The sequence below is a fragment of the Podarcis gaigeae genome (assembly GCF_964106915.1).
Source record: "Podarcis gaigeae genome assembly, chromosome: 8".
Lineage (NCBI taxonomy): Eukaryota > Metazoa > Chordata > Lepidosauria > Squamata > Lacertidae > Podarcis > Podarcis gaigeae.
In genome coordinates this window covers 89589619-89606168 of record NC_139684.1, presented here as the reverse complement: position 1 = coordinate 89606168, position 16550 = coordinate 89589619, and the positions used below count along the sequence as shown (strand labels likewise).

General features: G+C 46.5%; 2 protein-coding genes across 2 annotated transcripts in view; both read left to right on the top strand.

Annotated features, from left to right (window-relative positions):
- Positions 1–16550, top strand: part of LOC310851588 (sphingolipid delta(4)-desaturase/C4-monooxygenase DES2-like) — a 113460-nt gene that overhangs the window by 92393 nt on the left and 4517 nt on the right. The gene's annotated exons all lie outside the window — the stretch shown is intronic.
- Positions 2419–16550, top strand: part of CLIP3 (CAP-Gly domain containing linker protein 3) — a 39197-nt gene continuing 25065 nt past the window's right edge. Inside the window, exons 1-3 of the mRNA XM_083753961.1 lie at positions 2419–2526; positions 6648–6805; positions 16034–16173. Coding sequence (XP_083610087.1) covers positions 6670–6805; positions 16034–16173 — 276 coding nt within the window. The 5' untranslated portion in view covers positions 2419–2526; positions 6648–6669. The remainder of the gene's footprint in view (positions 2527–6647; positions 6806–16033; positions 16174–16550) is intronic.

Below are 16550 nucleotides of genomic sequence, written 5' to 3'. Positions count from 1 at the left end.
GTGACAATTTGTTCTTGGCAAAGGACAGCTGGACATACAAAGGGCCCCATTACCTTCAGGAGCTGAGGGCCTCATCAAACCTCAATCCGGCCCTGATATAATCCCACTTTCCCCCCAGAACCAGCATACAAGGTGGTTTGCAAAAATAAAAACAAATACAGATAAAACATGGCTAGAAATAAATGAGGATGGTTCTAAGGTAGTTCGGTTTCCTATGGAATAAAACAATATTTTTTAAAAATATATATATTAAAATGCAGACAGTTAAACCCACAAGCCCCAGTACTACAGCCCAGTAGGAAGTGAGAAGCAGATGTCACGTTGGAGCGCACCGGAACACTGTGTGTGCATCCTTACAACACATCCTTGTAAAATGTTGTTGTTGTTGTTGTTTAGTCGTTTAGTCGTGTCCGACTCTTCGTGACCCCATGGACCAGAGAACGCCAGGCACCTCTGTCCTCCACTGCCTCCCGCAGTTTGGTCAAACTCATGCTGGTAACCTCGAAAACACTATCCAACCATCTCGTCCTCTGCCATCCCCTTCTCCTTGTGCCCTCCATCTTTCCCAACATCAGGGTCTTCTCCAGGGAGTCTTCTCTTCTCATGAGGTGGCCAAAGTACTGGAGCCTCAGCTTCACAATCTGTCCTTCCTTGTAAAATACAATGTGCAAATGTTAATTGGTTAGAGTACATGAAAACAAATTGCGGTAATAGAAGGCTGTGAGTTAAATGTAAATTACAATACAAGTACAATGAGAAGAATTGTTAGTCTTATTTAGAAATTCAATGCAGCCTAGGACCTACGTACCTATAGGACTGCCTCTCCTGGTCTGCCCCGTGGAGGACCTTAAGGTCCACAAAGGACAACATTTTGGAGGTTGCAAGGTGGTTAGACTGGTCTCAACTAGGGACAGGGCCTTTTCAGTACTGGCCCCGACTTGGTGGAATGCTCTGTCACAAGAGACCAGGACGCTGCAGGATTTGACATCTTTCTGCCGTGCCTGCAAGACAGAGCTGTTCTGCCTGGCCTTTGGTTTGGACTCAGTCTGACCCTTACGTTTCCCTGCCCTTATGGTTTTGATCCATGGGCTACTTTTAAAATGAGGCTGCATTTTAAATTGCATTTTAACCTGTATTTTAAATTGGTGGGTTTCCCCCCTATTATGATTTTACTGTTATTTTACAGGTGTTAGGCGCCCTGAGCCCAGCTCTGACTGGGGAGGGCGGGGTATAAATAAAAATTGTTGTTGTTGTTGTTGTTAATGAACGATTGTAAAGGTAAAGGGACCCCTGACCATTAGGTCCAGTCGTGGCCGACTCTGGGGTTGCGGCGCTCATCTTGCTTTACTGGCCGAGGGAGCCGGCGTACAGCTTCCGGGTCATGTGGCCAGCATGACTAAGCCGCTTCTGGCGAACCAGAGCAGCGCACGGAAACACTTTTACCTTCCCGCTGGAGCAGTATGTATTTATCTACTTGCACTTTGACGTGCTTTTGAACTGCTAGGTTGGCAGGAGCAGGGACCGAGCAACGGGAGCTCACCCCATAACGGGGATTCAAACCGCCGACCTTCTGAACGGCAAGCCCAAGAGGCTCTGTGGTTTAACCCACAACGCCACCTGCGTCCCTAATGAACGATTGTATAATAATGCAAATTCTTGTTTTGTAGGTGTGTGTTTCCCCCCTCTTTCTTTTTTGTCTTAATCTTTTCTTTTTTTACCTTTATGTATGTATATATATTTGTATTTTAATTCAATAAAGATGATTTTTTAAAAAGCAAAAAAAAATAAAAACCCAGCCCCGCAAGGTTGGCGGCTGTGGGAGGTTGCCTGAGCTTGCAGCGTGAAGAACTGGAAGTCTTTTATTTAGAAATCCAATGAACGGTTGTATAATAATGCAAATTCTTGTTTTGTAGGTCCCCCCTTTCTTTTCTTGTTTTAATCTTTTCTCTTTGTTATCTTTATGTATGTACAGTGGTACCTCGGGTTAAGAACTTAATTCATTCCGGTGGTCCGTTCTTAACCTGAAACTGTACTTAACCTGAAGCACCACTTTAGCTAATGGGGCCTCCTGCTGCCCCTGCAGCGCTGCCACACAATTTCTGTTCTCATCCTGAAGCAAAGTTCTTGGACTGAAGCACTATTTCTGGGTTAGTGGAGTCTGTAATCTGAAGCATCTGTAATCCGAGATACCACTGCATATATATTTGTATTTTAATTCAATAAAGATGATTAAAAACAAAACAAAACAAACCAGCCCTGGGAGGTTGGCCACCGTGGGAGGTTGCCTGAGCTTGCAGCGGTGCAGGGATCCGACCCCGGGACTTTCCCATTTCCCCCTCCCCACTCCCCGCCAAGGAGGCGGGCCGAGCATCCCTCCGCCTGGTGCTGATGCTGCGAGCGAGAGGCGGCGCCTGAGCGTTGCTGCTGCCTCCATTCCGCTCTGCGCGCGTCTGCATCCCCGTCGCCCCAGAGGCAGGAGGGCGCGCAGCAGAGGCCCCCTCGGAGGGGACGCCAGCCTCCCACAAGGTAGGTGATGGGCGGCTGGGGGGGACCCCCATCCATCCCTCCCCATCGCGGAGGGAGAGGCAGGCAGCCATCTCGAGGCGGGGGGAGATCTCCGGCCCGGCCCCTCCATCCAGACCTTCAAAGATGCAAACCCCGCACCTGCGCCAGATGCTCCCCATCTCCATCATTGCCCCCCCAAAAAATACAAGCTCCGCCCCCATCCTCAGGGCTACCTGTTCTCCATAGACCCCCCCCCCAACGCATCCCTGTATCCTTCCCAGCCACACACACCTGAACCCCCCATCTCTAATCTGCCCAACCCTCCTCCCTTTCTGGTATTTCCCATCGGGCCCCATCTCCATTCCCAGTTGCACATCGCAGTGGATCGCATCCATCGCTGTAGACCCCATTCTGACACCCCACCCTCCATATTCCAGCACTCTGTCCTTCTTCAACAACACACCTATTTGTGGCTCCAGAATCACACCCGTTTCCATTACCTGGGGTAGAGGGTACACCCTATTATTATTATTATTATTATTATTATTATTATTATTATTATTTATTATTATTATTACTACCACTATTCGACGGGCATCTGCAACTGACATATTGCCATATCCCCCAGAATCCCTCTGGTCTGCCCTCTTCCTCGCTCACACACCCATCATCCACTCCTTGTAAACAGCACCTTCCAGTGGGGTCCCCACCCAAAGCACCCCATTTCCCTCCTGTATTTGCCACCCTCTCTCCCCCCAGCGGCTTTCTTTTCCGCCTCCTGGCATCCCTTTTCCTTCCAGATATTTGCTTGCCTAAAAACAACACGGCCATTTCCCTTCTGTCCCCACCCCCTAGAACTGCCTGTCAAGGCGGGCAAACCATCCCTGAATATCTTTGACAGCCTCTGAAGGCCGCAGGTTCAATGTGATGGAGAAATAAAAGGCAGCGTTCCTACGTTAATCCCTTGCATGCTTACTCAGAAGTAGGCTCCACTGTCTGCAGCAGGGCTTACTCCCTAGTAAGTGTGTTGCACAATCAATTATACAACCATGCTGCTGCTAAACACTGACCTAAAACATTCTCAAGGTGTTATTTTATTTTTTGTAAAAAGAGAAACGGTTCCTTTGAGCTTAGTTGTATATTTTGCTTTGGCATGGTACCGGGTCTCTTGCGTAGTAAATGAAGAAAACCAGGCCAGCAGGGTGTGGGGAAGTGTTGTGTAATGGTTAGAGTTTCAGACTAGGAACTGGGAGGCCTGGGTTTGAATTCTCGTTAGGCCACAAAGGCTGATTCTTGGGCAGGGTACTGTCTCTCAGCCTATCCTACCTCACAGGGGGGTTGTGTGAGGATAAAATGGGGAGGGGAAGGACCATGTATGTAGGTACTGTGAGCTCCTTGGAAAGGTATATAGGTAATCATTAAATCAAACAAATAAATAAATGTGGAAGGGGAGTTGATTGAGAATCACCAGTACACAAACATGTCTCTGTTTTAATCTGTGAAACCCAGGCAGATACCTAAGGCACATGCAGCCAAACTTCCTATATAAACCCTTTAAGAGAGGGATTTTTAAAATAAAAAAATCCTTGGCAAATAAAGGGTTTCCTGGGCATGTGTTTATTGTGGGATGGATGCTCCTCGTATGTGGACATTTTTTGCAGAGTCTGCACAGCATCCTTGGCATCTAAATGCCACCCCATAACCTCCCCCCCCCCCCCGGCCCACACAAATTTAATCAGGACTTACCCTTTCTGGGGAATACTTAATAAGTTAAAACAAAACCTGTTGCCAAAGAAGCATCTGCGATATCTGACCGATCTGTTTACAATATCAAGCCCCCATCTGGATGCGCTGAAAAATGATTGACGTTGTTTCCTACGCCGTCCATTGATTCTTCCCGACAGCTCTTTGTGCTCAGAAAGGAAGACTTGCTCATATTTCTACCTCTGGATATGCATTCAAACACACAGATTTGTGGTTTTTTTAATGTTCTAAAGGAGGCTTGGGAATAGCAGTTTTGCAAGAGAGCAGTCAATTTTAGGGATTTCAGAGTGCCCATTGGACGCTCCATGTGGAACCAGAGATCATGGTATCTCCTGAAAGCTGTGCTTTAAAAGGATGTGATATTACGTTTATATATCCTAGTCAGTATTTGGGGAAGGAGTTTTATATCTCAGCCTTAGAGCTGCCAAATCAAGCAGCTCCTTAAACTGAAAATTTGGCCAGTCTTAGACTGTGTACACACTATAACTTTAAAGCACATTCAAATAACCTCCTTTCCCTCAAAGAATTCTGGGCACTGTAGTTCGTTAAGGCTTGCTAGGAGCTTTAACTACAGTGCCCAGAATTCTTTGAGGCAAATAACAGGCTCTGAATGTGTTTTAAAAGTGCTTGGACTGTAAACCTGCAGGAAGGCCAATTTCACTTCTAAATTGTGACTAAGCACCTTAAACAGATTTTGAGCACATCATCGTTATCCTGATTAACATCAATGTGCCTTTTGAAGGAAGAGGAACATGAATTTTACAAAATCCTCAGTTGTTAAAAAGACAAGAGCCTGCTTAGAGCCTGATTTTTTTCAAAAAATATTATTTATTGAAAAATAAAAAGTACAAAAGTACAAGTGCACAGAGTAAGATAAGACAAAAAAAGAAGAAAAAAGAAGAAATAGTACCCATGGAATCAAACATAACAGAAAAAAGGTATTGTGTACACTACATAAAAGGGGGGGATTGTTATTGTAGTTAACCAGACCTTAATCTAATATGATATTTATAAAAATCAATTCCAAATATCATTAAATTTGTCCATGGCAAGTCCACGTTTGTACACAACTTGCTCACGTGTAGCAGGTTTGCGGCTCCCTTTAATGACTGGATTGAAGATGTGGTTAGAGCCTCGATATGACCGTCATAGTAATGGGTTGAGTCATCCAACACAGTGTTCCAAAGCGTACAATGAATTTCAGAGGTTTAGCCGTGTTAATGTGTTACTGTCCGCTCTATTGTGGCACAAACTTTTGCGGGCTAAACCCCACCGTGCATCTGATGCACACAGCCTGTGAAAGCTTACGCCACAAAAGACTTAAAGCTGTCGTGGGACTTTTTATGGTTCCAGATCAAAATAGGGTTTGCGGTGTTGTTTTGCTGCGACAGCACAGGGGTTATGGGGCAGGCCTCTCTCCTGTTCCTTATCATCTCAAATCTGGAATGGCTCACAGGTCCTATCTGTCGCTGCACTGCTAAATAATGGTATGCCCTGCGGAGGACCTTAAGGTCCACAAATGACAATATTTTGGAGGTCCCAGGTCGCAAGGTGGTTAGATTGGTCTCCACTAGGGCCAGGGCCTTTTCAGTCATGGCCCCGACTTGGTGGAAAGCTCTGTCCCAAGAGACCAGGGCCCTGCGGGACTTGACATCTTTCCGCAGGGCCTGCAAGACAGAGCTGTTCCGCCTGGCCTTTGGTTTGGACTCACTCTGCCCCTTATGCTGCCCTCCCCTTATGGTCTTGATTTATTGGCTACTTTAAAATGAGGCTGCATTTTAAATTGCATTTTAACCTGTATTTTAAATTGGTTTGTTACCCCTATTATGTTTTTACTGTAATTTTACTACTGTTAGCCGCCCTAAGCCCAGCTCTGGCCGGGGAGGGCAGGGTATAAATAAAATTTATTATTATTATCATTATAAATAAATACTTGCACCCAGTGCTCCCCCCCCAAAAAAAATTTAGGGGGTACTCTCATTTTCCTACTCATATTGAAATACTGCCCCTCAATGAGGCCAAACGTAGATTCACAAAATGTTTAGGGGTATGTGTACCCCTGTGTACCCCCAGTAAAAAAAGCAATGCTCTCACCCTGTCCTGAAGGTGTCTGCCTGGTAATGCCTTTCATAGAATCATAGAATAATTGTGGAGGTGGAGAGGACCCCAAAGGTCATCCATTCCAACCCCCTGCAATGCAGGAGTCTTTTACCCAGTGTGGGATTCAAACCCACAACCCCGTGCTCTATGATCTAAAGGTCAAGTTTGCACAGCGTGAAGATCGTGAGGTTGGCCTAAGATAGGTCCGTATATCTGGAAGTTTCACATTCTGCTGTTCGGCTCCATTCCTGTTCTCCCCTGCTTCTCCTCTTTAACAGAGAGAAAAGTCTTCCAGGAGCCATGACCAAAGACGACTCGACGGACCTCCCTTCGGAGGAGAACCACCAGCCGCTGGAATTCCAGAGCCCTGTCTTGGAGCGGAGGAAGAAAGCGATGGTCCACCCTTCCGCCCCAGCACCACTCCCCAAAGATTATGGTGAGTCCCTTCCTTGAATTCCATCATTTGCCTTGAATTCCATCGTTCCAAAGCTGGAAAGATGCACAAAGTCTGTGCATATTCTGATAAGGCAGGAGGTGGGCGGTCAACGGGTCACAAATTATGTTCGTGGTTGCATGGGATCAGGGCCGGATTGAGGTTTGATGCGGCCCTCAGCTCCTGAAGGTAATGGGGCCCTTGATATGTCCAGCTGTCCTGTGTCCACAACAAATCGTCACTGTTTTTTGTGTTGAATATATGCTAGATGGTCATTGATGGACCTCATAGGGATCTCAAGTCATTGGCACATCGCAAAAGATGTATTTTATCAAAGTAATTGTTGAACTGAAATACAATTAAGAAGAGGTATACTAATAGTGAAATACAATTAAGAAGAACTATATTAATAGTGGAATCATTATTAAGCTCTAACTTGAAATGATTTTTGATTCATAACAAAAGAATGCAAACACATCTGCATTTGGCAAGAACAAAAGTTCCCTTAGAAACACAGTTTACAAAGACTCATCATTTAGTCTCTAGAAACTTGCTAGAACATGAAATAACAAGAGGTGTAAATATATGATGCAAACTACTAATAGTGATAAATAGCAGAATGTCGGCACCCTATATATAGAAAGGAGCAAACCAGGGATATTTGAGGGAGCAGGCGGGGCCCATGACTTACATCACAGGAGCCGACACAACACAAAACACGGTTGCTGGATGTAGGTTTTATTTTATTTGTTTTTTATCTTATATTTTGGAAATGTACATCCAGGGGTTTTTTTCCTTTACATTTTTGGGGGCCCCCAAGAGAGTGGGGCCCTGAGCTAGAGCTTGTTTAGCTTGTACGTAAATCGGGCTCTGCGTGGGATGCCCCAAAGCAATTTCTTCCGCTGTGCCCAGGGCTGCAAGTGCTTTGCATGTAGAAGAAACAAGGTGGTTGGGGGGGGGGGTAGCGCCCGAATGCAGTGCAGCTGCTTTGCATGCAGAAGGCCTCAGGCTGACACTCAGGCAACTCCATCAAGTGATATCAGGTGGGGGGGTAAGGAAGACCCCTCTCTGCCCGAAACTCCGAAAAGCCACAGCCAGGGAGAGGAGGCAGTACTAAAGCAGATGATAGTCAAATAGTCTGACCTGATAAAAAGCAGCTGCATATGTTTCGTACCAAGAAATGCACAGTTTTGCGACCTGTGTAGATGAAGCAGATTTGCATCTGTTTCCTACGTTTGCATAGTTTATTGTTTTCCTGTGGAAGGATAATGGAGCAGTGCAGGACGCCATCTCCCGTGGGGAGAGAACAGCAAAGACCTGGTGACAAGAGCACAGCAGAGGTTATATTTTCTGAGAATCTTCCGGAAAAACAATCTCTCCAAGGACCTGTTGATGGCATTTTACCATTGCACTGCGGAGAGTGTATTAACTTATGGTCTGTGTGTGTGGTTTGGGAGCTGCACGGCCAGGGGAAAAACAATGCTGTCCAGGGTTGTCAAGACTGCGGAGAGAATAATTGGGTGCCCTCTTCCCACCTTGGATCAAATCTATGCTTCCAGGTGTCATAAGAAACCTGCAGAGATAGCGCAGGATAGTGCACACCCCGGAAATGATCTCTTTCAGCTTCTGCCTTCTGGAAGAAGGTCCAGGGTTATAAAGGCCAGGACCAGCCGCCTGAGAAACAGTTTCTACCCAAATGTGATTTTGGTTCTAAACGCAGCACAAGGGGTCTCTATAGTATAGTGTATTTTAAAATGGGGTTTCAGAGTTTTAGGGGGTTTTGAATGTTTTATGTAGTTTTTAATGTAGTTTTATGTAGTTTTTCAATTTCATTGTTCTGCAAGGGACAATGACAATAGAGATATCGTAATCATAATCCACATCTTGAAACGCTTTTCTGTCTTTGGAAAGTTCGTTACATTCCTTTAAACAAGGGATGGCTAACTTGTGCCCCTGTCCCCTGCCCAAATGTAGCGGCAGGTGACCCACCTCCCAATAATAATAATAATAATAATAATAATAATAATAATAATAATAATGTCTGACAGTTGGCCATGTTGGGATGGAGCTGATGGGAGTTCACAGATATCCCATCTGTTATGTACTGAGTTGAATAGGATCCAAAATGCAGCAGTCTGATTGGCCCCAGAACAATAGGATTCAGAATGCAGCAGTCTGATTGGTCCACAGGAGCCACCCAATCCAGCTCCAGGTGGAAGTGAATCCGCAACCTGATTGGCTTACAGGAGAATTCCAGAACTAGCCAATCACGTGGGGCCCATTGTGTAAATAATGTATATAAAGCAGACATTCTGGGGGAACTTTCATTCCTCCTCACCACTTTGAGCTGAATAAAGAGCATGAAATCCACTCTTGACTCCGAGTATATTTCACCATCCGTCCTTTTTAATCCCTCTCTTTTAATCTGCAAGGGTTAAAAATTGCTTTTAAAAAAAGAAAGAAATGAAAGCAGTGATTATGGAGGCGTGAATTTTTCCTTCCCCTCATCCTATCATATAAATAATAAATCACAATAATCGTCATGGATAGAATAACCAGAAATACGAACCTGCTTTCTCCCAGAGACCAGGCCTCTTTTTTCGTGATAAGGAAAGTGAGGGACAGCACTCACTTCAATGCAACGTCGTATTAACCTCCTTGCCAACAAATCAAAAATGAATGTTCACAAAATGGCCAACGGCGTCTAATCTCTCTGAAAATAAATCAGGGTGAATGCTGATTGAACGGGTCGTCTGGAAGGGCTCCAGGACACTGTGCTGCAACCTGTTGAGATGGGGGTGGCGGGGGGGGGGGAAGATTTATCAGGATATTATTTTTAGCCACCCTTGTCAAGTTCGAAAGTGCAGGGCCCTAGATTGTTGTTTACAATTTTTGTTTGCTTGCCTTCTAAAAGTTGGTTAAAAGGAAACCGAGGGCAAAACAAAGCAGGAGAGAACAAAGAGTGTTCTTATGGTGTAAGTCCTGGGCCCCGCCTGCTCCCCCAAATATCCCTGCTTTGCTCCTTTCTATATATAGGATGCCCAGCATGGACTAGTTGCATGGAAACATGTGCAAGGGGCTTGAGATACCTATTCAGTCCATAAATTACCATCTAGCATCTATTCAACACAAAAAAACAGCGGCAATTTGTTGTGGACAAAGGACAGCTGGACATATCAAGGGCCCCGTTACCTTCAGGAGCTGAGGGCCGCATCAAACCTCAATCCGGCCCTGTCCCCCACAAATTAAAAACAATAATCTGTTGTTCCTGTATGGAGGTTGGGGTCCAAGCTGTGCAAATCAGCTGTTTGTCCTGTTTCTAGATGAGAGGGTGGCCCCCAAGTGGTTTCCTGGAACGCTAGACCCTAAAACTAGCCCTGGCGTGTTAGCAAAGAACATCATGGCACGTGCTTGGGGCAGGTGTGTGTGGCGGGTTCTGAGGCCGAACCCTGGTGAGAAGCAAAGAATTCAAGTATTCGGGGATGGCCAGATACAAATACGCAGCGGTTGTGGGGTGCGCAGTTTGGCCTGGTTCCTCTGACACCTGCCGGACCTCAGTGCATAACAGGCTTTTTTGTATTCTGTTTTTGGCGCTGCCCGTGGAGAAAAGCCATAAAAACGAGCGAGTTGAGGAGGTCTGGGGCGAGGGAGAGGAGAAGGGGAATTGGAAGCCCAGAGCACGATCGAGGGCTCTTTCAGTCCAGCAGAGGCTGAGAAAGGGACAAGGGAGCAGTTGTGGAGGCTTTTTGGAGGTTGCCCTGGAGACAGCAAGGGCCATTGTGGGTTTCCTCTTGACTGCAAGGTAAGAGAACAAGAGGCACTTCAAATGTGACACAGAGGCAGGTCCAGCGCCGGATTTACGTACAGAAGAAGCTAAACAAGCTATAGGCCCCACTCTCTTGGGGGCCCCCCAAAAATTAAAGGAAAAGTGTATGTACATTTCCAAAATCTAAGATACAAAACAAATAAAACAAAACCTACATACAGCAACAGTTTTTTGTGTTGTGTCGGCTCCTAGGATGTAATAATAATAATAATAATAATAATAATAATAATAATAATAGTTATTATTATTAGTAGTAGTATTTATTTGTACCCCACCCATCTGGCTGGGTTTCCCCAGCCATTCTGGGCAGCTTCCAACAAAGATTAAAAATACAATGAAATGTCACACATTAAAAACTTCCCTAAACAGGGCTGCCTTCAAATGTCTTCTAAACGTCTGATAGTTGTTTATCTCTTTGACATCTGAAGGGAGGGCGTTCCACAGGGCGGGTGCCACCACCGAGAAGGCCCTCTGCCTGGTTCCCTGTAACTTGGCTTCTCGCAGGGAGGGAACCGCCAGAAGGCCCTCGGAGCTGGACCTCAGTGTCTGGGCAGAACGATGGGGGGGGGGGTGGAGACGCTCCTTCAGGTCTACTGGGCCTTTGAGGCCGTTTAGGGCTTTAAAGGTCAGCACCAACACTTTGAATTGTGCTCAGAAACATAGTGGGAGCTAATGTAGGTCTTTCAAGACTGGTATTATGTGGTGTCGGCGGCCGCTCCCAGTCTAGCTGACGTATTCTGGATTAGTTGTAGTTTTTGGGTCACCTCCAAAGGTAGCCCCACGTAGAGCGCATGGCAGTAGTCCAAGCAGGAGATAACTATAGCATGCACCACTCTGTAAGTCATGCGCCCCACCTGCTCGCCTGCTCTCTAAAATATCACTGCTTTGCTTCTTTCTATATATAGGGTGCCTACATTCTGCATGAACTGGTTGCATGCAAACATGTGCAAATGGCTTGAGATACCTATGAGGTCCATAAATGACCATCTAGCATCTATTCAACATAAAAAATAGCAACAATTTGTTGTGGACAACGGACAGCTGGACGTATAAAGGGCCTCATCAGTAGCTTAGGGCCTCATCAAACCTAAATCCGGCCCTGGGCAGGTCCCTCTCAATACTTTGCACCCATGCAAAGCCCTCTCTGACCCTCTTAGCCACCTGTAGTGTCCTGGTTGATTGATGGGTTGAATTTGCATCGTCCTGAAGGAGCCCAGGGTGACAAGTCCCTCAGATGCAAAAACTAAGCAGTTAAAACACGGTAAATGCAATTACAGTGGAAAACATCTAAAAGCAATTACAGCTAGAAAATGTTGTTTAAAGCATTATTTTATCCTGCCAGGGCTCTCAGGAGCAGAATTCTTCAGCCGCCAAAATGCCTGAATAAACAGGAATGTTTTCAAGTTCATAATGACAGAGTGCCTTCCGTCAGCTTTGGCCTCATTCTGGACAGGGATAGCTGAACATCTGCCGTTTATGCTCTGGTAACATCTAGGATAGGTTACTGCAGCATATTATACGTGGTCTGCCTCTGAAGACGGTTTGGAAACTTCAGCGGGTGCAGAAATTGGTGGGCAGGTTGATCACCGGGGCAAGAAGGTCTGAACATATCACATCCATCCTAGCCTGACTGCAGGGGCTGCCAATTAATTTCCAGGCCCCATTAACAGTGCTGGTTTTGATCTATAAAGCCTTAAAACTGCTCAGGACCGCAACACCTCAAGAACTGTCTCCCCCCAATATGTCTCCCCCATATGAACCAGTCCCGACCCTGTGATCACAATCTGAGGCCTTTCTTCAGGAGGTCCGAAGTGCAGAAACATAAGAACAGGGCCTTTTTTGTGGTGGCTCCCCGTTTGTGGAATGCTCTCCTATTGAAAGTGCTCCTGTTAGGTGCCAGGTGAAATCACTGATCTTCTCCCGGGCCTTAAACAACCTCTGGCCTTTTAAACTGTGTTTGTGTGTTATGGTTTCCTTTGTTATTTTGTTACTTTTTATACTGCACACTGCCCTGCGATGCTTGGATGGAGGTATATAAATTTAGCGACAGAGACAGGCACACCTTGCTAGGGATGGCATGCCACAACCAGGGGGCCACCACTGAAAAGCCCCTGTCATGGGGCAGCGGCAACCAGGAGACCCCAAACGGCACCACCACCGCCAAGGCCTCACCTGCTGTGGGTATTAAGAAGGCAATCTTTGGTTCTTGAGCAATTTAGGACTTTATTTGCTAGCATTAATACTGTGGATTTGGCCCAGCGGGTCACTAGCAGCCAGTCCCTACAGACATGGTTAGGGCTGCAGCCGCCACCAGCTAAATCTTCAGTTTGATTAAGGGACAGAATCCATATTTAATCAGGGAAGGCATATTTTAATCAATGGGGCTGCAAATCAGCTTCACAGTTTTGGGGAGTTTGTATTTAAATTATTTGGTTCTGAGGTGTTATTGTCCTAGGAAATACACACACACACACACACACACACATACATATATATATGAGGCCTTTTTTCCCTAACACTGTGTATCATAGCTTTTGTTGATTAAACCGTAAATTATCCTGTGCTCCAGTACTGAAGGAAGAGTTCCCTTTGAGGAAACTGCTTTATCGAGTTTGGGAATAGTGTGCTGATTAAATTGAATTGGTTAATCAGCAAAAGGGCAGGTGATTAATAGACTGCAATGCATTCATCCGGTCAAGAAGGGCCTTGATGGAAATTGGACCTGCTCTTTTCCTGCAGTGAGCTTAGCACAAAGGAACGTCCCGGCAGGTTGAATTTATAGTTGGTTTATCATACAGAGATGAATTGCAGGGATGAATTGCAGGCCCTCCAGATAACTGTGGGCAACCGATTCCCATCAGCCCCAGCCAATATCTCAGAAGCTCGTTCTGTCACAACGTGGAGGGGGGCTTTTAATTTAGCTGCCCCTGTTCTGTGAAATAGCATTCCTGTTGAGGTATCACAATAATTTATAATAAAAAAATATTATTTATATCCCGCCCATCTGGCTGAGTTTCCACAGCCATTCTGGGCGGCTTCCGACAGAATATTAAAATACAATAGTCCATCAAACTTCTTCTTCTTCTTCTTCTTCTTCTTCTTCTTCTTCTTCTTATTTATACCCCGCCCACCTGGCTGAGTTTCCCCAGCCACTCTGGGCGGCTTCCAACCGAATATTAAAAACAATACAGCTTTAAATATTAAAAGCTTCCCTAAATAGGGCTGCCTTCAGATGTCTTTTAAAAATAGGATAGCTGCTTATTTCCTTGGCATCTGGTGGGAGGGTGTTCCACAGGGCGGGCGCCACCACCGAGAAGGCCCTCTGCCTGGTTCCCGGTACCTTCGTTTCTCGCAGTGAGGGAGCCGTCAGAAGGCCCTCGGAGCTGGACCTCAGTGTCTGGGCTGAACGATGGGGCTGGAGACGCCCGGTTGGCTTCCTCTGGCTCCAAGCCTGCAGACCTAATGAATACCCAAAGTCTTTCAATATGTACATAATCAGGAACTGGACTCGGCTGACGTTGGCAGAGAGAGCCAAGCTGGCAGATGACCTGTTTCTAAAATAACATTGCTTTGGTGGTGACTCAGGAAATACAAGCAGAAGCGATGAGTCACTGGATGTAGTGATATGCAGACTCTCTCCTTGCAGGCTGCTCTTCCCATAAATTGACTGCGCATAAATAATAAACTTTCCCCCTGTTTTCTGTTTTGTCTGAGAGAAGGTGAGAGGGAGAGAGGCACAACTTTTAGTTCATAGAATCGTAGAATCCTAGAGTTGGAAGAGACCACAAGGGCCATCGAGTCCAACCCCCTGCCAAGCAGGAAACCCCATCAGAGCACTCCTGACATATGGTTGTCAAGCCTCTGCTTAAAGACCTCCAAAGAAGGAGACTCCACCACACTCCTTGGCAGCAAATTCCACTGTCAAACAGCTCTTACTGTCAGGAAGTTCTTCCTAATGTTTAGGTGGAATCTTCTTTCTTGTGGTTTGGATCCATTGCTCCGTGTCCGCTTCTCTGGAGCAGCAGAAAACAACCTTTCTCCCTCCTCTATGTGACATCCTTTTATATATTTGAACATGGCTATCATATCACCCCTTAACCTCCTCTTCTCCAGGCTAGTTATTAAAAACCTGGGATCAGTGTCTCTTTTTTGGGTGGGATGAGAGACAGGATAACAGGATTTTATTTGTGAAATACACACCTCTATGATTATGCTTGTAGAACAAGCTTAGGAAAGATTTGAAAGAGCAGATTATGGGCTCTTTAATTCTCCAGAAGCTTAGTAGTGAAATTTTTTAAAAATTGCCTTAAGAAAGTCTGAAAGTGGAGGAACTAGAACAGGCCCCCCCAACCTCGGCCCTCCAGATGTTTTGAGACTACAATTCCCATCACCCCTGACCACTGGGATCATGGGAGTTGTAGGCCAAAAACATCTGGAGGGCTGAGGTTGAGGAAGCCTAAACTAGAACACCAGGCCTGCCAGTTCTATGAAGATAAGAACATAAGAGTGGTCTGGATCAGGCCAATGGCCCATCTAGTCCAGCATAGTACTGTGTCCAGTTCTGGGCACCACAGTTCAAGAAGGACACTGGAACGTGTCCAGAGGAGGGCAACCAAAATGGTCCAAGGCCTAGAAACGATGCCTTATGAGGAACGGCTAAGGGGGCTGGGCATGTTTAGCCTGGAGAAGAGGAGGTTAAGGGGTGATATGATAGCCATGTTCAAATATATGAAAGGATGTCACATAGAGGAGGGAGAAAGGTTGTTTTCTGCTGCTCCAGAGAAGCGGACACGGAGCAATGGTTCCAAACTACAAGAAAGAAGATTCCACCTCAACATTAGGAAGAACTTCCTGACAGTAAGAGCTGTTTGACAGTGGAATTTGCTGCCCAGGAGTGTGGTGGAGTCTCCTTCTTTGGAGGTCTTTAAGCAGAGGCTTGACACCCATATGTCAGGAGTGCTCTGATGGTGTTTCCTGCTTGGCAGGGGGTTGGACTCGATGGCCCTGGTGGTCTCTTCCAACTCTATGATTCTGTTCTCACAAGGGCCAACCAGGTACCCAGGCATAGGCAAACTCCGGCCCTCCAGATGTTTGGGACTACAGTTCCCATCATCCCTGACCACTGGTCCTGTTAGCTGGGGATGATGGGAGTTGTGGTCCCAAAAATCTGGCAGGCTGGAGTTTGCCTATGCCTGCAGATACCCATAGGGGAATCCCGCAAGCACAATCTGAGCACAAGATCTTTTCCCCTCCTGCAGTTTCCAGCAAGTGGTGTTCGTGGAATTGTAGAGTTGAAAGGGACCTCGAGGCACATCTGGTTGGGTCCGTAAGGGTGAGGCAATCTCTTGAAAAGCCACTTTTGTTTTTCATTTCCTCGGGCCGTTTTACCCTCCCGTCCTCTGCAGCTTTCACTTTCTTCGACCCAAACGACCCGGCGTGTCAAGAAATCCTCTACGACCCCATCACCACCGTCCCGGAGTTGTTTGCCATCATCCGCCAGTGGGTTCCCCAAGTGCAGCACAAGATCGATATCATTGGCAGTGAGGCGAGTGATGGGCGTCTCTTGGGGGATCGTGGGCTGAGTGGGGGAGGAGGAGGGGGCATTGGAACCTGGGAGTGCCCTGCTGTGCTGCTCCTTGCTAGGGAGCGTATTCCACAACCAGGGGACCACCACTAAGATGGCCCCGTCATGTGGGTAGGGAAGTTTCTGCAAATGCTGGCACCCCTCTCTCCTACAGTCCTGTAGCTAGGAGCCAAGAGGTGAAGGGGGGAAGGCCCGGAAATCCCAGCCGCGGTCAGTTAGCAGAAAGGGAGCAGCATGGAGACCCCCCCACCTATTCCTCATAATATAATGTGCAATACAGTGGTACCTCTGGGTGTGAACGGGATCCATTCTGGAGCCCCGTTTGCATCCTGAGCAGA